The following is a 23,483-nucleotide window of genomic DNA, read 5'->3' as shown; positions in this document are numbered from 1 at the left end:
AAAATATTGAGAAAACATCGAAATGTGGTCAGTAGTAAAATGAAGGCATGGCCTATAGGATTGCTTGTTATTTTGGATGAGGGCTAGTGCGTGTATGATAACATCTGCCGGAATGAGAAGATTTTGCATTGTAGAGATAAAAGGTAGAGAAACGTTGAAGCACGACCACGGTGCACAAAGAAACTATTCATGCATTGTTGCAGAGGTCTGGAAAATCCCAGGTCACATCCAGCCCTGGAGTACAACCTAAAGTGGTCCTCATAGAAATGTGTCAAAACAAACAGAGTGTTAAAGCTTGGTTTGTGCCTGCTGTATTTTGAGTACTCCACTGAAACAAAGCAGACCTTTTTTATATCCAGCTTTTTCGAAGTGTGACTCTCTGGCTTACAAGCCATCATTTCCCTGTCTGATGGAAATCACCATATCTAATATTTGCTATAGTTACAGGCTTTCGTGAGAATAGAATAGGTGCGACTTGGCAATTTGTTTATACAGACTATATTCGATCTGAACTTGTATACAGTTGTATGCACAAGGTAAACCTGTAAACGCACCTGTCGAATCAGACTGCGTGAACTGCGTGTGACCAAAACACAATCTGATAAAGGCTTGAAATTTTACTGTATAATCACCTATACTGTAGGTTGATACGTTGAACTCTTACCCCTGTTAAAGAGGACTGATATAATTCCGGGTATTTATTCTGCATGATCAGTCGAGTCTGGCAGTGATAAGATTCACAATAGGATTTTATATCAAGGTTGTTTAAAGATAATAGACATAACAAGATTGCATACTACTATTACTATTGTTAGAGGGATATTCCATTTTCCCAAAAGAAAAATCCAGATAATCCACTCACCACCATGTCATCCAAAATGTTGATGTCTTTCTTTTTTCAGTCGAGAAGAAATTATGTTTTTTGAGGAAAACATTGCAGGATTTTTCTCATTTTAATGGACTTTAATGGACACCAACACTTAACACTTAACTCAACACATAACAGTTTTTATCAACGGAGTTTCAAAGGACTCCAAACGATCTCAAGCGAGATATAAGGGTCTTATCTAGCGAAACGATTGTAATTTTTGACAATAAAAATAACAAATATACACTTTTAAAGCAAGACTTCTTGTCTAGATCCGGTCCAGCGCGATCTAACGTAAATGCGTAGTGACGTAGGGAGGTCACGTGTTACATATATAAAACGCACATTTGCAGACCATTGTAAACAATAAACTGACACAAAGACATTAATTAGTATCAGTTGACATACAACAACGTTGGAACGGTCCTCTTTCTCAACACTTGTAAACACTGGGGCGGAGTTTCGCGTTCGTCCTCTGTGACCTCTTGACGTCATGACGTATTGCGTCGGGTCAGCTGGCGCATCACGACCGGATCTAGACGAGAATTTGTGCTTTAAAAGTGTATATTTGTTATTTTTATTGTCAAAAATGACAATCGTTTCGCTAGATAAGACCCTTATGCCTCGTTTGGGTCCTTTTATAGTCCTTTGAAACTCTGTTGAAAAAAACTGTTAAGTGTTGAATTAAGTATTAATTGTTGGTGTCTATTAAAGTCCATAAAAATCCTGCAATGTTTTCCTCAAAAAACATAATTTCTTCTCGACTGAACAAAAAAAGACATCAACGTTTTGGATGACGTGGTGGTGAGTGGATTATCTGGATTTTTATTTTGAGAAAATGGAATATTCCTTTAAAGTTTCTTATTTACTTTGAAGGATGCGTTTCCAAACTGAATTGTGGATCCGTTTACGTCGCTTCATTGGTGTTGCTCGGGACAAAAGTTGAAAATTTCTCAACTTTTCAAGCCCCAACACAGATGTCAGCCAATCAGATCGCCTTATCCAAATGACCTAGTGCAGACTATAGCCAATTACGTTTATGCAACAATATAATAGGAGAACAGATAAGCATAAAAATAGAAGAAAGATTCATCGAGGTAGGTAATTACAAGGTCCTTTATGACCAATATCTTTATGCCAGCATTCATTAGCTGTTAAATCAAAAGACGCCATTTTCAGCATATTGTATAGACCCCTTAATCGCCTACATCACTGTGATGTCACCTCTTTAGCTGGAGGCAAAACATAAGTACTGTAGGAACTCATAGCAGGCGCGTTAAAAGTTTGAGGTTTTGACTTAAAAATGTCATCTTGTTGTTTTTGGCTGCCGGAATAGAAGGAACAGCACTTTTGGTTCAAAACTAAAGTTTTACCGGATCCCGGCAGACATTTCTTCACAGAAATCTAAAAAACAATTGTGGTTGAATGCAACATGGAGTACAGACTGGATGGAGACGATCATAAATAATGCTTGTGTTTGCAGTGCACACATATCAGGTAAAATAATCTATGCATATGTACTGTTGTGTTGGTTTTATCTAGTACAAATCAGCAAGTTTCTGTTTTAAAAGTGAAAAGTCGCCAACCTTCAGCGCCCTAGCTAGCTTAAATGTTAAACAAACATACAGCAATAGATGTGTTGTGCCATCCTTTTGCTGCATTCAGACCAGCCGCGGTAGAGGCGTCAAGTGCGAGTGATTTCAATGTTAAGTCAATGTAAAGACACATTGACGCGTGTCTGGAGGTCTAGTTTGCGCGAATGCCGCAAATTGAGCGTTGACGCGGGAAATCAGAATTTAGAAAAATTTAACTTTGGCAGATAAACGTGCCACGTTAACCAATCAGGAGCTTGCTTTAGTAGGGACGTGATTACAGGAAGCGAGTGGAGTTGCAGAACCCCCTCCCATTACGCAAATTTCCGCGTGAATGTCTCGATGACTAGAATTTCATGCGCGAATGAAGCGAGTAAACTCAAAATGTTCAAGCGGCAAACTAGACGTGGTACACGCGAATTTGACACCTCAAACGCGGCTGGTGTGGACCCACCGTTTGAATTGTCTCTTAAAATAATGCACATTGCTAATCATAGTTAGCCCAGTGATAGGTTACATTAGACAATAAGCCTGGACAAAATTCCCCAAACCACCCGAAAGTAATTTATATGTTGTCTAGGAAATATCCAAGACCTGGTTAAAATAGCGAGAGTTAATTTACAAAAATAGCTGTCACGGTCCTGCAGAATCAGTGACTGTACATATTCGGACAGTTTCTAACCTTCTTCTGCATCCATGTTTAGAAAAATCCCTCCTAAATCGTGCTAGCTTACGCTTGTCAACATTGCGTCCACGGCTCTTTTTGCCTCCAGCTAAGCCCCACCCACCCGGAGACGTTGAAATGTTTACAAAATTTTAAGAGGTCTATAAACAGGGGACAATGTGACTGAAGTCCCACTTTCCAGTTAAAAGAACCAATCATCAAACAATAAACACTGATGATTTTCTGGGGGAGGGGGGCTCTGTGCAAAGTCAAGGGAGGTGCTTGCCAACCTTGTAGCTAAAACAACCTTGAAAAAATCGGATTTTAGCACTTTGTGAGCTCAAAAGTGGTGCAATTGATGCTAGGTTAAATTATTGTTTGAATTTATTCGCAATTTTTGCACACGATTTTTCTTTTCCAATTTAAGTAGATAGGACTTCAGTTCTTCATGACTAGAATAACTGCTCGAATGAACAACAGGTTGTTTCTTGATGAAATCCTGTAGTCAATGACCACCTGAGATTCATTAAAAGATTTATGTGGTTGTTGCAGGTGTTGAAACAATGACAGCATTTCGACAGATTGAACCGATCAAGAAGACAGTTCTCTTTTATGTGGTATGATGAAACTGTTTGTCTGGTTCCTCGGGTGCTCAGAGGGTCCCAAAAGTAGAGATAAACATTTAAGTTCTTGTATGTTGGAAAGCGAGGCCAGTTAAGATGAAGTAGCTGCCATCTTTACTGTTTGCACCCTTCATCAGCTTCAAATACTTTGGATTTGAAGAAGGCACTACATTAAAGCAAAGATTCATTCCCGTGTTTGTCTTTCACCAGGCAAATGTGTGAAAAAGCCGTAATGGAGAAGCAATTTGGAGACAACTGAAACCTTCATCTTGACACGTATAGATGTTCGTGCCAAATGGAAAGGTTTCTCACAGCAATAAAAGTGCCAAGACCGATACAACTAGTCGGACTATACCGAGTTTTGACTGGCAAATCGAGATTTTGACCTCATCTTACCAGATGTTGGCTTATAACATGCTGTTACATTCCACCAAGATCAGATTGAGATCTCTCCAGGTCTTCTACTATTAAGCCAGCTGGATAAAACCCTGGCAAATTCATTTGCTATATCTGTGGAGAATGAGCTAAACTTGGCGCCCCACTGCCCGACTCAAAACAACTTAGTAACGCTGAGGGATGTCACACCTACCAACTGTTATTGTTGGAAAAAAATCTTGCCTTTTCACTTGAGAGTCTGTGGCAGTCGATGGTTAGGAACCGAAAAGGGATGACAGATTGAACGAATGCTTTTGACATTTCTCTCCGGTTCCACATCACGCCATTGCACGCCATACTTTGGCACCAAAAAGGACTGCAACATCTGTATAACTGTAGGATTAGTAGTGTAACTGGTGACAGATCTCAGACTGACAAAAATTTTAACAAGAATCTACGGATGGTGTCATAACTTTCACCAAAATCTGTGAGAAAACAGAAAGCTTGAGGTTTTTGCAAGAACGAGATATTGTTCAACATTACTACTCACCACCAGGCATTAGAAATTTCTGTTGACACTTGACTAACAAATGATTTTCATCACGTGTAACGACCCCAACAAGAAACCGCTTCGAAATTGAATCGGCCACTGGGATTCAGCACTTGTAGAAGGAAGATGGCTAGACCTTCTCTTGAGATTTGGGAGTGAGGTTTACATATATTACAGGTTTCACACAATAGCTGGCACATGCTTTCCATGCCTATACTGTTAGCTAAGGACTGTTTCTACTCAGTGGGACATTACTTTGACCTCATTATTACCTTGTATTTCCATAATAATAGCTTCCTGAGTAATTCTCTGTTACACCGGGTAGTCCAATTACACGTGTTTGTTTTAAACTAGAACAAATTTGGCCTGCGAGGTTTACATGTATTCACTGATGAGTAAACAAACCAGATATTAAGTGTCTAAGAATGTCTCTAAGCGTTTATGGGCTGATGTGAGTGAAAGCTTACTCCTTAGACCACGAATCCATGATTTGCTTTTTGGTTGGGATACTTGGAAATAAACCTGAAACAGCTTTCAGGCCAAGTCTCCAATTATACTGATATCAAAACACCTTCGGATTTTTGGATATTGAGTGTTTGCAAGGATAACATCTTCCATTTTGCACAGTGGGTCATCTGTTTAAGGAGACAGAGAGCCAGGTTATTAAAAGCAGCTGGCACAGCGGAGCATTCCAGATGCTTGAAGACATTAAAGTGAAGAGAAAGTGTTGCCTTGCACCTGCCTGTTAAATAATATACCAGCAACCTGAGAAATACTGTCCCTTTTTGCGGTTTATCAATACAGGATTGGCTAAATAAAGCCGGACATTTAACAATTGTCTGACACATAGCTAAAGTAAGGATTTGGTCTGCATTATGAAGTCACACATGACTTGCATTAAACAGCACCTGCCTTATTCAAACAAATGCTTGAAACCAATGACATCACCGCTGAATCTGGACTGGTTTTTAGATGATGGGAAATGGGTGCGGCAATGGGGAATTCGGTCCCCATTCTTTGATACACAGAAGGGAACATTGGATAACTTGTAGAGTTTCATGTATGCCATGGTTAGCCACAGCTAACCACACATTGTGCTCTGAAGTTACCATCAAGGAGCAGATGTTGATCCCCAACATTTGTCCAGGAGGCTGAGGCAAAGTCATACCCCAGTGTTTCAATTGATGTGTGAACGGATGAGCTTCCAGTTTTTACATCATGCTTAGATAAGGTGAGAAAAATGACCAACAGACCATAGACGTCGTCAAGTTGGCATTGGATGTAAGATGATTTGTTTAGATCTCAGCTAGAAATTGTAGGCTTGCAGCTGGCAGCTTCATCTGTGAGTGAGAGAGGCAACCACTGTATGGTCTGAACTGAAACAGTTGGCAACTGTCAGGTTGGCAACATTTAGTGATAAAATTTCCATTACTCTCACACAGCTCCTTCACTTTCACTGGCCTGCAGTTACAACTACTGTACTTTGTCAAGTGAAGAGATATATTTTTTGAACAGTGCTACAGTATAGCTTGAAAGAACACAACACATTTTTTTCATGCGGTTTAAGCACATAATATTGCTTATTTTTAAATAAATGACATAATCTGATACATGTAAACTTGTCTGTAAACTCCAGTGTAACTTTTAAGTTTGATTTCACTTATAAATTTCATACTGATTTCAATCTTTGACATGATCTTACTCAGTCAATATTTCAGACAAGGTCACATAGTAATAATCTGATAATAGTAATAATCATGATCTGATATAGTTAAGAAGGATTTATACTTCTGCGTCGATTGTATCGCGTAGCCTACGCAGAGACGTGAACCCTAAACACTAGCCTATGGTCTAGCCTGACGTGCACCTCTCCAAAAATGTAACATCGCGTGAATGCTGCGCAGACCGCAAGCGCTGTGATTGGTCTGCTAGAACCTCAAAAAGATCTGCGTCGTATTTCCTTATACGGATTTCTGCTTATGACAGTAAAGACCAAGATTGGCCAAGTTGAGAGGTGATATTTAACTCAAACTGCAACAGTGTTCACTGTCTATTTACCTCCATCACTGCTGGTCTTTTTAAATAACATACACAAGCTCTTTTTTATTTGTGGGTTTACTCATAGATATGTATAAAGGCTAGATGTCTCGTCCGCGCTGCTGGCCAATTGAGTGGAACGTTCCCATTTTGGCGGCCATCTTACCACAGGGCGCTCGCTCACTGGTAGCACTGAGTTTTAATGGTGCAGGTACTTTTAAATGACCATAACTTGCTTGATTTTCAAACGGTTTGGTTTGTTATAAACGTCAAAGATGTACCTATGACACTGCATACCTATACTAAAAATAAATAATTATAGCCACGCTAATAACGTTTGTAAAAAACCAAACCGTTTGAAAATCGGTAGAAAATTGAGCAAGTTATGGTCATTTAAAAGTAGCTGCACCAATAAACTCAATGCTACGAGTGAGCGAGCGCCCTGTGGCAAGATGGCCGCCAGGTGAAGCCGTTAGGGACTCGGCCGTAAGACATTTATAAGCCTTTATACATATCTATGGGTTTACTGGGCAAGTTGCTTCTTCTTTGGCTGTTGCTCTGCTATTTTGTATTTTGAATACTGCCTACTAGTGGTCTGCATGTGTAATTGCATGTCGACGCGAACAACAATGCAGAAGTATGAATGAAAACCGACGTGTAGCCTTTAATGTAGTTTACTATATTTTAGTAAATATATTTAGTTTTAATTTTTTTTTTTCTACTCAATGCTGTTGCCATTAGTCTACTGCAGACCTCATAGCTGGGATACATTACATTTCTTTATTTCTTCATTTATACATTACGGGAGAGCGGGGCACAACATAATGCTTTTTGGTTTTGGCTCAATCATTCAAAAAATATTTGAGTTTGATTAATTATATTTTTACACAAGCAACACACACATCTCTGCTACAAATGAACATTTACAGTTTGTTTCTATTACTTACCATTCTTAGACAATTACACCATTTGCAGGCAAATATTTCAATACAAATTTGTCTCTATACTTGAAATGGAAATTGTTTATATATCTGTCTATAATAGACCAATATCTGTTTTTTCTAGCCATAGTTTAATTATAAATGAATACAAATGTCTAAATATGTGAGAAAAAGCAGCACAATTATGGCAAAAAAAAAAAAATGTATGTAACCCATAAAACCATACTAAAGTCTCAAAATCAAATTCTGATAATGAGCATCAAAGTCTGATTTTAGCCATTCATTTCATTATGATTTCAATCTTTGACGTGACCCTATTCAATCAATATTAAAGATATAAACAAAAATACATTTTGACACACATTTTTTGATAATTTATTTTGTTGCCACCCAGCAATCATTAGTGTGTAGCCTATTTAAAACAAGGGCAAGAATTACGCTAACGTAGTGCTGAGGGGTTAGTTGTAATATTTTCAAACCTACCAAAAAAGTTGCTAAGAGCTACAGACATATTTCAAAATGATGCTATGTTTTGGTCAACAAGACACTGATTATGACATTAAATTGGTTTTGGTATCTTACACACCCACACACACCGAAAAAAAAACTTATATGATGAAAAAATGTAACTACATGCTACCAAAACAGTCTTTCATCAATAACTCTCTGGAAAAACATTATACGGTTCCATAAATTTGCACGAGAGTGTCTTTTGACAGCGTGAAAACAATACCGGAAAAACAACTCGCTCAACCCTGTGCACCAAAGTGAACGGTCCGTATTAGTAACGCGCTTGTGCCCTGCTCACCCCTATAGCTATAACTTGTTTTTTATAACAAAAAAAACTGCTGATAGCTACATAACTGGTGGAAATGATTATATATATGTACTATACATAGAGGATAATACAGCGAGAAACAGACTCTCGGCTTGTCACACGTGCACTAAACCACAAAGTAATTTACCATGTCTGTCTTGACCAACTGACCCACACAGATGTTCACCTGCTTCTCCTCATGACACATGGTTTGCAAACCAACTTTCCAGGGCCAAACTTCCATTTAAAATATATTTTTAGTAATAACAACTACTTTCATTACAGTTAAATACAATAATTGCAAAAGGTACGTCTAAGATTGGAACACGATGCTCATGTAGCCACTTGCATCATGACTCAGATCCTCTCCTACTTCTATGGCCTGATCCAGCACACCCAAAAGATGTGATTCAGCGGAGTAAAAAGGGCGTGACTCATGCAACCAACGGACGTCTCCTAAACTTACACACAACACCAAAAACGTGTGAATTTGATGCCTGTGGTGGTTTTGGGGGCCTCGGCGAAGCTCGTGCCAATCCGCATTCACATTCAGTGGTAGAGCCTGGGTTTCCTATTTTCTAAGGCAAACTAAGAATTGGGATACAACAAGCCGGCAGTCCCACACAAGGAACCCCTCTGTCAATGATGTAGCCCTTCGGCAGCAGGTTTGTACATTTTAGGCTATACACTGTTTCATTATGAAGGTGCCCTGTGTGTGCCTGTCCAAATGGAAATAAAAGCTTCTTTATTAGAGGTCATGGTAAGACATTTGCCAGGTTTCCTCTCCTAGTTTAGCTCAGGTAAAAAGGGATACGTTTTTGTCCACCAGTCTTCTGAAACCACCACTGGTTCAAACCTTGGTCACTGGTTAATTTTTAACATAGCAGTTTACAGATATACAGTTATATCTCCAATTATGAACCACAAACACAGACGTCACTTTGATTTGTTCGGGTGGTGGTTTTTACCATCTGGCTTCGGAGACCTTCCAGATTTGATGAATGAACGATGTACGTCCACGTGTATTTCAGAAGATATAAATTCATTAAATCAATATTAACACTTCTTTCGTATCTATAGCAATTCATGTCTCCCATCAAACTCCTGGTCATAGGCAGCTTAAAGGACTCGAAAACCTTGTCCTTTGATTGTTTCCTTTTGACCTGCCTGAATGAGAAGGTCATTCATGCTCACTGCCGTGTCTGAAGATACCCAGGTTCCCCTCCAGACGTCATAGGCTTTCTCAGATGGCTGCAGAAGGTTCGCTCTGCCCAAAGCCCTTCATGTGGTCGCTTCTAACTTCCAAGAAAGATGAACTAGCCCATAATGTGGCCACAGAGTGACCGTCAATGCACCACTACCGCGGTCGGGTAGATCTCACTACGGGCGGCTCAGGAGGAGTTTTAAGGAAATGCTTTTGACAGCCCCTTAAACAAATATGGCAGAGCAAGAAACCATGGTGCACATTCACTGATATTTATTTTTTTCCCCTTTGCGAAATCTGATCTCGTTTTTGAATGAGAGACTTATTTCCATTCTGCACCTATCAATTTCTACTGAAGGATTAAACAGTTTCCTCTGTTCCCCCTCCAGTTACAAAACCTCGGTGGACAAATATAGTTCCCAATGCCCTTTTACTGGCAATGAATTCAGTTTAGTTAGCTTTTCGTGTTTGGCATGTCGGAGTAGTCAAAGCATCTGCCTGTCTAACCTTGAGCCCAGTGTAATCTTTGCTTTCTTTAATCTATGGCCTGACATTGTAAGATTAGTCAGTGATTTCAGCTTGTCTACTTTATACCATTGCTAAAAGAATGAAAATTCCAAATAAAGAATTTATATGACCTCAAGTTTTTATGAATAGGAAAGTGTTGTATTTGTAATGTTATTCTTGTTTAATTGTTGCTAGAGCACGACATAAATAGAGACTATTATCAATTAAGAGTGTCAGTCTCTCAAGTCCAACATAAGCTAGAACCAAATTCCCTTTAGGGAGGTCGTGCCAATAGTTTGCAATAGTTCGGCCAGTTATTTTAGACACGCAAGATTTAAATGGTAAATGGACTGCGTTTATATAGCACTTTCACAGACCAATGGCCATCCAAAACGCTTTACAAGATGCCTCACGTTCACCCACTCACTCATACATTCATACACGGACGGCAGTGTCAGCCATGCAAGGCGCCATCCAGCTCGTCGGGAGCAGCTGGGGTTAAGTGTCTTGCTCAAGGACACCTCAAAACTTGATCAGGTGTGAGCTGGGGATTGAACCACCAACCTTACGGTTTGTAGACAACCTACATGAACCACTGAGCCACTGCCACCCCTTAAGTCCTTAAGACTTAAGTCCTTTTACTTGAAGACAGATAACTATAATCACAATTAAACAACATATTTCTGACCAACAATTAAACCTAAAATCAACTGCATCCGAAATCTCTAAAATGGTACCTTTGGAGGTAGCATTTCAAGGCAAGAAGGCATAAAGGCATGTCCGAATTCAAAGTTTGGTTTGCTTCCTGTCTCCTGAGAAACCTTCATCGTCTTGTCCCATTCTATGTGTGGACGTGTGCAGGGAATGTGATTGGTCGAGCCTGGTCGAAAACAATGGTGGTCAAGAAAGTGGCTGGAGCACAATGAAAATAAAATAAAAATATTTACTTTTGATTGCATTCAATCGGGAGAGCAGCCATATTAAGCATTGATTGTCCTCTATTCATAGTAATAGCAGTGCTTAATCTTGTTATATCCTGTATCTTAGGCCTGTCCCATTTCTACCCCCTTCAAACTTCCACTTGGTTTTGAGTGCCCTCAACAGTAAAGTCCCCTCAACGAGGGAAGTGAGGGGTGCAAATCTTTCTCTATGAAATGGGACACCACTATATGGAATCATGTGCAGCGTGATTATTATTAATATGGTTGAACTCTCAATAAGCCCGGGTTACACGTGTTCATGTGAATGCCGGAACACACATGCTGAATATTGACAAAACTTCCCAGATCAGATGTATATATGATGGACAGACTCTCTTGAAGCAGTCGGGTGACGTCGTCAGATAGCTTCGCAAAATATTTTCTAACATCAGTGTTCAAAACTTCACAAACACAAAACTTGTGTTCAGACTAACATATTCCATCTTGGTCGAAGTTTGACTAGCTCGCTGGGCTCGCAGGGTATCCTCTTGGGGAATTTCATCTCCCACTTCGTTTTGAGCCTGCATCGGTCCTGACTACATTTTAAGGGTTGATTCTAGGGGGAAAATAGCACTGCGTCTTGCTCCCTCAAGTAATGGGACGCCCTACACGTGCATGCGCAAAAGCGAGGGTTAGGGCAAAAATGTAGGGGAAAAGGATGTATTGGGACGGGCCCTTAGTCTAGTAAGCTAATTGTGCACAATCACTACAACACACTAATAAATATCTGCTACATCTATAAACTGAATATCTACTGTGTTTTATTATTTATAATGCAATTCTGAGCACGTCTTCATCTAATTTCCTGAACATTATCTCATGAAGGGCTCTTCTTAGTCACCAAACACATGGAGTCTGTGTCTACTTCAAGTGCATATAACTAGAACGACTTTAAAGCTCACATAACACACACTATTTCTGCTTATCTCATGATAATCTTCAGTACCTATTGAACAGTACAGCATCCTTCATGTATCCAAAGAGTTTTATCAGATTCATAAAAGACAGATCAGCTGTTTGGATTCTTTACAAATAAGCTCCACGAGTTCATGGAGGCGTACTACAGGGCGGAGCGACTCACGCGCAAACAATACACACAAAACATTATCCCACTATCTCTAGATAACTTATGATTCACTACATATTCGTGTCGTTTCGATTATATGCACTTGCGCGCCGATTGGCAACAAAACGCAGACATTTGATGCAATTTTACTTACTGCCTGTGACTCATGACCCAGTTGGGACCACCCCATTTCAACAAAATCCAGCGTAAACAAACACACACGCTCAACTCCGCAGCTACCCAGTATAAACAAACTATATCCATTTTATCCATTGCTGGGTTCATTGGGAAGCTGAACAAGCTTAAATTCTCCCCACAAACAACAACACACTTTTCTGGTGATGTTGATTTAGTGTCAGCTCTTGGTTGGTGTATGCCCATATAAGGACTTCCACTGTACTTCCTGCACTGAAATTGCCCATAAAAGAAATAAAGCAAGATTGTTACATATGAATCTTGCATGTTCGAAAAAACCTTTCAAAAGTTGTACGAACCCTGGCAAAGTGCATTCGGCACAGAAATACTCCATTACATGTCCAACTGCTTTTTTGACACTTGTCTAGCATGAAGAATCCAACTAAAAAGTGTTAATAAGCCAGAATGCATTAAATTTTTAATGCAAGAATGCATTAAAAAACATCTTTATCTTTCAATAGTTTCTTAAACGTTTTCCATCCTTTTCCATATGGACAGATATACAGACTGACAGATTACTGTTTAGCTAGACAGATAGATTATAGGTGGCTTTATAAACTATTTGAATTTATGGATTGAAAAAAAAATCAGTCCTAATTTTCCTAACATAAAATATATCAGTGATACATCAAAACATCTCGAGGCTTTAGTATTTTGCAATAAAAACGTCACAATGAACAGAATTGTGGGATTTGTAATTCGGTGAAATGGGATGATGTTTACAGCAGCAGATGTCTAGAGCTAGATATATGGAATGGAGGGCTTCCCTAAATAATACCAGAAATGATGACAACATCATTCATTGTCTGGATTTAAATGTTCCTCTGAATGACCTACAAAATAGTCTAGTCTAAGGAAAAATAGTATATTGATGTTCCAAAGGTACACATCGGTGGTGTGCCACCAACCACTGAGTGAAAATTCAACTGAAGAATGACACTTTCCCATTGTGCCAGGTATCAGTGAATGTGAATCCTTAGTAATACTCTCAGTTTTTGCACATGAATGATCATATTAATTATCAGCGACAGGCTGTAAGTTTACATCCGACAGAAATTCAGCACTGTCTTGATTGATGGAACATAAATGAAAACGAATCCGAGAAGAAATCTTGTGGATGTCCTCCAGATCGATCTGTCAGAAGGAATGCTAATGCACACAAAGCCAAAAGAAGCTTTGTCACGTTTTCCGAGTCTTGACAGAGATTTTCCCTATGGAAAATGTTTACACAGATAGTGTTGGAAAGAAACATTAAGCAATAAATGATATAGAGTTTTATGTGGAAACACCATCAGTGTTGTTTTAGTGATCAATTTTATTTTTTTTGTTTTTGGTGTAAAAGAGTTCTATAATACTATTCCACTGTAACTAGCTATTGTCCTATCTGGGAACAATAAAGTTTTTTTGATGTACAGTAGCCAAGCCAAATTGTAGTGATTCAACATTTCCTCTGTTGAGAGGTACGTAAACTAATAATGACCTTTTAGCCGAGGAGAGGGCCAACACTTGCACAAGAAACGTCTTTCTAAAGAAGTTGCTTACTGAGGTAGTTGAACGTCACTGAGGAAGGCAGTATGAAAGGCTTACTTTGGTAGGTCTCAACTGTAGATTGGTCTCCATACAGAGAGTGCACTCGACCACAGTCTCATTTTGGACAGCAAACACCATGCACAAAACATACATTCATGGTGACGCCAATAAACGGAATAAAACAAACAGAAAACAAGAAGTTTCCTTCACTTGTTTACTTTCTTTAGTCGTGAGTTTTACTTTTGCCGGTGAGCTTTTAAACCCATAAAATGAATGCTGTGATGTGACTTGAAGTTTGTTTGAAATGCATATTGGTGAATTACGGGCAAGCTGCCATGGATGGTTGATTCTGCTACCATATTACAATGTAAGCAACATATGAATACTTTTTAGGTTGCCGAAAAATGAAAATGACCCCGTAAATATGCCTTGTGAAGCGAAATTGATACGTTTGTGTACGTACGGACAATCTCTAACCGATTTTGAGCGTGGCATGGTTGTTGGTGCCAGACAGGCTGGTCTGAGTATTTCACAATCTGCTCAGTTACTGGGATTTTCACGCACAACCATTTCTAGTGTTTACAAAGAATGGTGTGAAAAGGGAAAAACATCCAGTATGCGGCAGTCCTGTGGGCGAAAATGCCTTGTTGGGGCTAGAGGTCAGAAGAGAATGGGCCGACTGATTCAAGCTGATAAAAGAGCAACTTTGACTGAAATAACCACTCGTTACAACAGAGGTATGCAGCAAAGCATTTGTGAAGCCACAACACGCACAACCTTGAGGCGGATGGGCTACAACAGCAAAAGACCCCACCGGGTATCACTCATCTCCACTACAAATAGGAAAAGAGGCTACAATTTTCACAAGCTCACCAAAATTTGACAGTTGAAGACTGGAAAAATGTTGCCTGGTCTGATGAGTCTCGATTTTTGTTGAGACATTCAGATGGTAGAATCAGAATTTGTCGTAAATAGAATGAGAACATGGATCCATCATGTCTTGTTACCACTGTGCAGACTGGTGGTGGTGGTGTAATGGTGTGGGGGATGTTTTCTTGGCACACTTTAGGCCCCTTAGTGCCAATTGGGCATCGTTTAAATGCCACGGCCTACCTGAGCATGGTTTCTCGCCATGTCCATCCCTTTATGACCACCATGTACGCATCCTCTGATGGCTACTTCCAGCAGGATAATGCACCATGTCACAAAGCTTGAATCATTTCAAATTGGTTTCTTGATCATGACAATGAGTTCACTGTACTAAAATGGCCCCAACAGTCACCAGATCTCAACCCAATAGAGCATCTTTGGGATGTGGTGGAACAAGAATTTCATGCCCTGGATGTGCATCCCACAAATCTCCATCAACTGCAAGATGCTATCCTATCAATATGGGCCAACATTTCTAAAGAATGCTTTCAGCACCTTGTTGAATCAATGCCACATAGAATTAAGGCAGTTCTGAAGGCGAAAGGGAGTCCAACACAGTATTAGTATGGTGTTCCTAATAATCCTTTAGGTGAGTGTATTCTCAGAATTATATACTGCCCAAGTAGTAGTGCTTCGCCTTCTGAGAATATAGTTCCCAGTATGTATACGGTTAAAAGATGTCTCATATGACCTTGTTATTTGCACACGCTGTGACTATACAAATCACAACATATAAATAGGAAAATGTTGGAGTTATGCTAGTATGCTAGCTGGAGCCATTTACTTCCAGTCTTTGTGCTAAGCTAGGTCAGCGGTGGGTGCATCAGACAAAGTTACGGGACGCACAGAGATGAAAAGGGTATTAACTGACTTATCTAACTCTGGGGGATACGGTGAATAAGCTAAAGTCCCAAAAAGTCGGCGTGTTCCTTTAACCATCCATAACAAATAACAAAAGAATCTACACAGAACGTCAGTGTAAAGTATGATAATAAATGTGTTCTCAGTTTGTGTGACAATGTGTGGAAACAGGCAGGCAGAGGATCCAAACACAACTGACTTTATTTAACATAAAACCAGATATACAAAAACAGTTAACAGAAAACAGAACTAGAAACAAACCACAACCAAACCAAGATATCCACATTCAACAACTGACAAAAGACAATGGAATCCACTGAGGCTATAAATACACAGGGGTAAACGAGGTCTCATGACACACCTGGGAAACAATGAGCACGAGGACCAATGAGCAAAAGAACTACACAGAACTACAAACATGGCAAACAAAAAAATAACTTCAAAATAAGAGACATGGACTGGGGAAACACAAGACAGGACTGTGACAGTTTGTCACACCACAGAAGAATTTGTTATTAACCACCCAGCCAAATTTGAATGAAGAATAAAAGCCAAGTAAATAAGCTCCCAAACGCTCTGAAACCACGCCCACTTGCGGTATAACCTGAATGGATGCTTCCGATTGTGTTATGGTGCATTCACACCATCCGCGGCAGAGGCGGCAAAAACGCGCTATTAGCGCATAGTTGACGCTTGAACATTTGAGTTACTCACTATTAGCGCATAGTTGATGATTGAACATTTGAGTTTACTCACTTCATTCGCGCGTGAAAGCCACGCGTGAGATTCAATTTGGGAGTTCCGCGCTGCACGTTCCACGGCATTCGCGCTGCGCCTACTGCGCGTACCCGTACCGCAGGATGCCTAATAGCGTCTTTGCATTGACTTAACATGTAAATTACTTGTGCTTTCCGCCTCTACTACGTCTGGTGTGAACCCTGCATTAGGGGCGGTGCCATGCTCGCTGCTCTAGTGCATCATCGAGTCACCATTATAGCCCCGCCCAAATAATCCTGAACACAGAAATGGGTGAAAATGTTTTAAAGGTGTAACTCCACAATTCAGTAATGCATAGTTCAAAGTCTTTGTAATGTGTTTCAGCAATACGTTTCTAACATTAATAATGTGTTTAGAAACAATTCTCTGATTTGACTTTACACAGACTTAATGCATTAGCTAACATAAACTAACAATGAACAATACTTCTACAGCATTTATTAATCTTAGTTCATGTTAATTTTACGAATATATTTTAAAAAATAATTTAAAAATCTTGTAACTGTTAACATTAGTTAATGCACAATAAACTAACATGACTAACTGTATTGGCACAAACTGTATTGAATAAAATTAACAAATATGCATAAATGCCAAAAATGGTATTACTTATTGTTTTTTCATCTTCACTAATGCATTTACTAACAAATAAAACCTTATTATAAAGTGTTACTGTACCAATAAATTAATTTTATGAAAAAGTAAATAATATAGACTTCTATAAATCTTTTGACTCTTATGTTTTTCTGAGCAACTTGCCAATATATTAATAAATGTATCACTATGTCATGTTACACATCTGATTAAGTATTAATGTTTTATAATTACAGACCTAATATTTCATTATATTATAGTAGATATTTTATATGTTCATGACTTCAACTCCTCCAAACGTGTATTGAAAACAGATCACTCTCAGATCTGATAGAGGCCTCGGGCCATCCTTGTTTACTCTGGTCTCTGCTCTTAACAGTCATTGTCAGGAACAAAAAAACCTGTTGTCCTGTTGATTTATATTCTCGTGTGCCAGTAAATGATAAAAAGACTAAATGAGAGGTCTGGAAGACCACAGGTTTCTGAGACAGAAAACACGAGAAGGTCAAATACCTCATCAAAGATTTCTTTAGGACCGGCCAACCGGTTTGGTAGCCCATAGCATCTGGTAGAGGTTTTTTTATCGTTTTCATTTCTCTGACCTCACTCTGGCCAAACCCACCCAACCCACTTGACAATCACTCCAACACTGTCTGTCAGTGTCACTTAAGCTGCAATTTCCCGAAAATTATATCTGTCTCGCTTATAGCACTGAGAGCCAACAGGACCTTAAAGATCACTGGTGACAAATTAAAACGGGATTGGATCCTTATTAGATTTTGTTATGTTTGGCATAGATGCCCTCAAGGCATGCCATACACATTCTAGCATTTACATTTACGTATTTGGAAGACACTTTTTCTCAAAAGCAGTTTTCTCAAAGCAGTTTATGGTGCTATTATACAGGTGCACTTGTGATAAGTCGCAGGGGTATATTTGTAGCAATAGCCAACAATACATTTTGGGTGAACATTATAGATTTTTTTATGCCAAAAATCTTCACGTAAACAGTGTTGCTAAAGACTTCATTTGGACAACTTCAAAGGAGACTTTTTCAATATTTAGATTTTTAGCACCCTCAGATAACATCAATAGAAAGCTTATTAATTAATAAAATTGACCCTTTTGACTCCATGGTTCATTGGGAATCGAACCCAAAGCCTTGGCATTCTTAGCTCCATGTTTTACCAGTTGAGCTACAGAAACATGAAAATACTGTACTGTCCTTTTGGCTCCTTATTAAAGGAGTTCAATTACAGAGGTATAGCTGCGTGTACATGAAAGGTTGACATTACCGCCAGATTGATGGGATTACAGTATGCTTACAGTTGGGAATTTATCCCAGCAAATCTGGTTTTAACCTCTTCCCAGCGCAGGGATGTGTGTTGTCGCCAGCCAACTGTCAGTTCAAGTTCCTGTTCTTTTCATTTATGGATTCAGTTATGGAAATCAATTGTTTTGAAGGTCACACTGTTATCAGTGGATTCATTCAACAGAGGGTTAACCACTATTATCAATGTACAGCGTATGTAAATGAGCCGGCTTTATGGACTCACATCTGCCACCGTAAATCTGTTTACTTGTGACACGTAGCTCCAATAGGCATAAATGAAAAGACTGACAGCTGAAAGGTCCGAATTGGAGACTTTGCATGCGAATAGCAGAACGCATTTGGGTGCTTTTAATACCTTCACCACAAGGAACACATCTATTAGTCATTCAATAGATGCTTTTCTCCTAAATGAGGAATAGGTCATTCCTCCCAAAGTATTTTTGGAAGAAACCCCTTGTTTGCTGTAGGAGTTCAGGAACTGCCCTTCAGAGAAGTGCCCACATAACACCTCAACGTTCAGTTTGTGTCATAATTGTGCTATTATTTATGTCACTTTCCAAAAACTGGGCACACTTTTGTCCCATTACAGTAAGTTTTTAAAGAGAGGAACAACGTGCCTCCATCAAACAATTATCTAGCGTAACGTCAACCGCGTAGGAAAAGTAAAACAGGGATTAGGTCTAACCTCAGAGGTTTAGCCATCAATCATCAAGCTCCGCCTACAACCCTTTTACACAAACTGTTGTAAGAAATTTCTCAAACAAATGCTTTTTTAAGTTTGTATAAAAATGATAGGAATTTAGTGCCAGACCAACAAACCCATACACAGGGTGACAGTTTAAAGGGACATTCTTACCATTTTGAAATCCATTCAGCTGATCTCTGGGTCTGGCGCTAGCACTTTTAGCATAGCTTAGCACAATCCATTGAATCTGATTAGCCATTAGCATCGGGCTTCTGTAGTTACATCATGTACTAAGACCGACGGAAAATTAAAAGTTGTGATTTTCTAGGCAGATATGGTTAGAACTATACTCTCATTCTGGCGTATAATCAAGGACTTTGCTGATGTAATATGGCTGCAGCAGGCGTAGTGATATTACGCAGCAGCCGAAAATAGTCCTCTTGGTTACTTTCAATGGCTGGGAACTATTTTCGGGCAGTGCGTAATATCACTACGCCTGCTGCAGCCATATTACATCAGCAAAATCCTTGATTATTATGCCAGAATGAGAGTATAGTACCCAGCCATTGAAAGTAACCAAGGGGACTATTTTCGGCTGCTGGGTAATATCACTACGCCTGCTGCAGCCATGTTACAGCAGCAAAGTCCTTGACTATTAAATTTTCCGTTGGTCTTAGTACACAATGTAAAAAAGAGTTTTAAATAGGAAAAATATTGAAACTCTTTGGTTATTTTTTAGCGCGATGCTAATGGTCTAATCAGATTCAATGGATTGTGCTAAGCTATGCTAAAAGTGCTAGCGCCAAAAGTGTTAGCGCCACATTTTTCAAAAAAAGTGGAGTGTCCCTTTACGAACTAAATTTGCATTCCTCTTACTTATAATCTGTTATGCTGAGCTCAGACTGCATGATTTTTAAACTAGTCAGGTCACCTGTGGTTTAACACTGCGTTATTATCTGGGGAAGCGTTAAGTCGCTGCTGTTTCAGACTGCATGATGGATTGGCGACAGGGGTTTTCATACTGGATGACTATACCAAGAAGAATGGTCGATAACTTTGTCCCGGTCCGCAAACTAGGTCTCACAACCAAACGCACACGAGAAGGTGACGCGAAAGAACAACGCGAGGTCACGCGTGCAAGACCGGAGTTCTCACGTGAGACTGGAGTTATTATTAAAAATGGTAGCTCGCAAGAAGCTTACCATACAAATTGCATGTGCACTCATTTGCAGCAGAAAGAAGAAAAATAAATAAAGATTATGAAGGAGGAAATGTTTGGAGAGACTCCTCCCCAAACTTCCAGCTGCCCTGTATGTTGCGCTCTCATTGGCTGTAGGTCATTGCCGATGTTATTTTCAGTGAAAACACATTTCAAACGGCATGATTTTGAATCACCGACAGGTCCAGATATTTAGCATGCCAAATATCTCACGGGTGTCGGTGACTCGTCTGCGATTGTCTCAGAACGCGTCTTTTATAATTCACACTGTGTGATTGTCACTCGCGTGCACGAGCATCGATTTGCCTGTGATTTGTCGGCGATTTCTCAAAACCTGTCGGCGAGTCAAAATCAGGGCTAAAATCGTGCAGTCTGAACTCGGCATTACATTTGTTACCATGTTCAACAGTTAATAATATCATCCAAGAAATTTGGGATTTTGAAAAACTACATTATTTAAGCATGGTGATAGGGTTACAAATCATACAATACTAGGGGATACAAACATACTGTATATCATATAATATCTAGTTTGACCTTACGGTGTTGACCATAAGTTATAAAAAAAGGTCTTATTTTGTACCCTATTTGTTTAAAGTGTCTTAAGTAAATAATCTAGTTGTAATCTTCTGGTCATTTGTTTGTTTTACTGGCCTCTTACTGTACTGTGTGTGCAGAATAGCACAAAGAACGAAAATACAGTAGCCTCCAACAATTCCAACGTATTGTCATTTTATGATGAGTGTGTGGGGAATGGCTTGGGGTTGGTTTGTAAACTGGCCACATGGCAGAAATGATGGTTGACCTCTTAACACCCACATCGTGTCTGTGCATACATCGGTGAAGGAATCCACAATGCCTCACCACAGGTCGGCCAGCCGATCCACGCGTCACTGATGGCGTTGAGAGTTACGTCTGTGTAAGACAGGCTAAATGCTGTGGTGTGTCTTCTCCCACGACCTACCGAGGTACGGCCCGAGGTTGCTCCCACTGCTTAAGTATTGTAAGGGCCGGTACGTCAGGAAAATACGCAAGAACCTTTCTGAGACTTGCTAGGGTCTTCGGGATGACTCAGGGTTTGATGCATAACACCGCATCTGTTGACAGATAAAGATCGATGATAAATGTTTTCTGGAAACGTTGGAATGATTAGATGATATGCAATATGAAATAAAGTTTGGTTTTCATCTCGGAGAGCTTTCATATATAATGTGGACACTGAGCAGAACTTTTTGCTTAAAAACGTTAAACCTCATACACACCCCAATTATTCAAAAACTCGTAGGCACTCATAAATTACAAATGTGAAATTCAGAAGCAGAGCGTGCCAGTCCGATAAATGGGAGGTTGAAATGAAGACGTGCTGGGTGTGCTATCTTGGGTAGATCCTCTCAGGACGCAATCTGGAACGATTGTGCGACCACACAAAATAGCAAACATACTTTGTGGCTATGTCATAAAACTAGGACTGTTGAAGTACTTTACATGCAGCTGGTGTCCCCGTGACCTGCAGAGTTTTACTCTGCAGGACTCTTTAATCCCTGATCTGGACACACGGTGAAGTCTAATAATGTGACCTTTTTATTGACTCGTGTCGAGGGTGCAGTCGGTCGGCTTCGAGCCAAAGACCACAGTGAAAGAGGATCCTGCAATAGTACCCTAACGGACATAAAAGCATATAATCGTGAAAAGCTTGTCAAAGTAAATCTACAACTGGGTTGTTTCCTTTACACAGTCTAGGTCACGGTTCAAAGGGATAGTTCACCCAAAAGAAAATTCTGTCATCATGTCATGTAACCAAACCGATAATGAGCCCCATTCACATCCATAGTAGGAAAAAATAATACTATGGAAGTGAATGCGGCGGTTTGGTTACAAACATTCCTCAAAATATCTTTCTTTGTGTCTATCAGAACAAATAAATGTATACAGGTTTGTAACAACATGAGAGTAAAATATGATAGAATTTTCATTTTTGGGTGAACTATCCCTTTAAAATTTACTTTCCCTAAAACACTTTTTGTCCAACCTCAAGCTTGTCTCCAGATTATGTAGCTCTTATAGTAATAATTTGTCATCAATAATAATATGTATAACATTTATTATTAAAATGTACTATTACTGCATATTGAAGGCAAGGCATGTCCGTTGATATAAATATCTACGTCATAGTTTGATTCACGTTTTCCCGAATAATCTAAAAATACAGTCATCCCTGTTTCACCGAGAGAGCACTTGACGCAGGTAATGATTTTTTTTCCCCTCATCTCCTCAGACAGTCAGAGGATGGAAGGCACTGCCATAAAGTGGGTGGGCACATTTCCTGACCTTATCCCAAACTATAAGTGTGGAAACGCTAGTGTCCATGCGGACTTTTGCGAGACTTATGCGCGTGCTGAATATGCCTCCACCGACAGCAGTGAAATTACACGTGGTGAGTATGATGATCTGTTTCTGTCTGTCTGTCTGCACCTCATCTCTCTGGTGTGTCATTTTAGGATGCTTATTAAAACGATTACGCAGGATGAAAGCTGAATAATTGTTTCCAAACCCGTTTGGAGCTGGTGCTTTTACCTTCATCTGTCCTGTCAAGACGCGCAGGTGATGAAGCGCCTCTCGTTCATTTCCCGCGAAAATATTTGCGCTTGAGCTTATCGAAACGATTTAAAATTTCAGATCCTCTTCAGCTGCGTGTTTGACTGCGCATCAGAGGCTGCGCATTTACTGAGTAAAACCGCGCCAAAAATCAAACATTACGATTGAGATGCTCAGAAACGTTGTCTATGGCAGCTCGTATGGTTTGGAGAGCTGTTTATGTGTTATGCAAATGTATTTGAAGCAGATTGAATCTTTGGCTGTATGTGATGATGTTGTTTATTGTTGACTGTCCTGAAACATTTGCATAAAGTTGGTTTCTGTGAAAATGTCACAGTAGCCTAATAGAGAATGCTGTGACGCATGGTTTATATATAGGCTACATAGTTAAAAAGCTTACATAAATGTAGGTATATTTTACAGTTACAATTTTGTTACACTTAATAAGGTAAATATATTAGATACAAGGTGCTCATTTATAATAGACCGGTACTTAAAGGGATAGTTTACCCAAATATGAAAATTTTGTCATGATTTTCT

At 39.5% G+C, this 23,483-nt stretch overlaps 2 protein-coding genes across 2 annotated transcripts in view; one reads left to right on the top strand and one right to left on the bottom strand.

Annotated features, from left to right (window-relative positions):
• colec10 (collectin sub-family member 10 (C-type lectin)) overlaps positions 1-23,069 on the bottom strand; it is a 62,576-nt gene extending 39,507 nt beyond the window's left edge. Inside the window, exons 1-2 of the mRNA XM_073871861.1 lie at positions 22,923-23,069; positions 21,213-21,445 (exon numbers count right to left, since the gene is read on the bottom strand). The gene's annotated coding sequence lies outside the window, so the exon portion shown is untranslated. The remainder of the gene's footprint in view (positions 1-21,212; positions 21,446-22,922) is intronic.
• LOC129447693 (tumor necrosis factor receptor superfamily member 11B) overlaps positions 22,565-23,483 on the top strand; it is a 29,596-nt gene continuing 28,677 nt past the window's right edge. Inside the window, exon 1 of the mRNA XM_055209441.2 lies at positions 22,565-22,782. Within this exon, the coding sequence (XP_055065416.2) occupies positions 22,714-22,782 (69 nt within the window). The 5' untranslated portion in view covers positions 22,565-22,713. The remainder of the gene's footprint in view (positions 22,783-23,483) is intronic.

This window comes from Misgurnus anguillicaudatus, chromosome 10, assembly GCF_027580225.2.
Source record: "Misgurnus anguillicaudatus chromosome 10, ASM2758022v2, whole genome shotgun sequence".
In the NCBI taxonomy this organism is placed as follows: Eukaryota; Metazoa; Chordata; class Actinopteri; order Cypriniformes; family Cobitidae; genus Misgurnus; species Misgurnus anguillicaudatus.
This window is presented reverse-complemented; position numbering and strand designations above follow the sequence as displayed.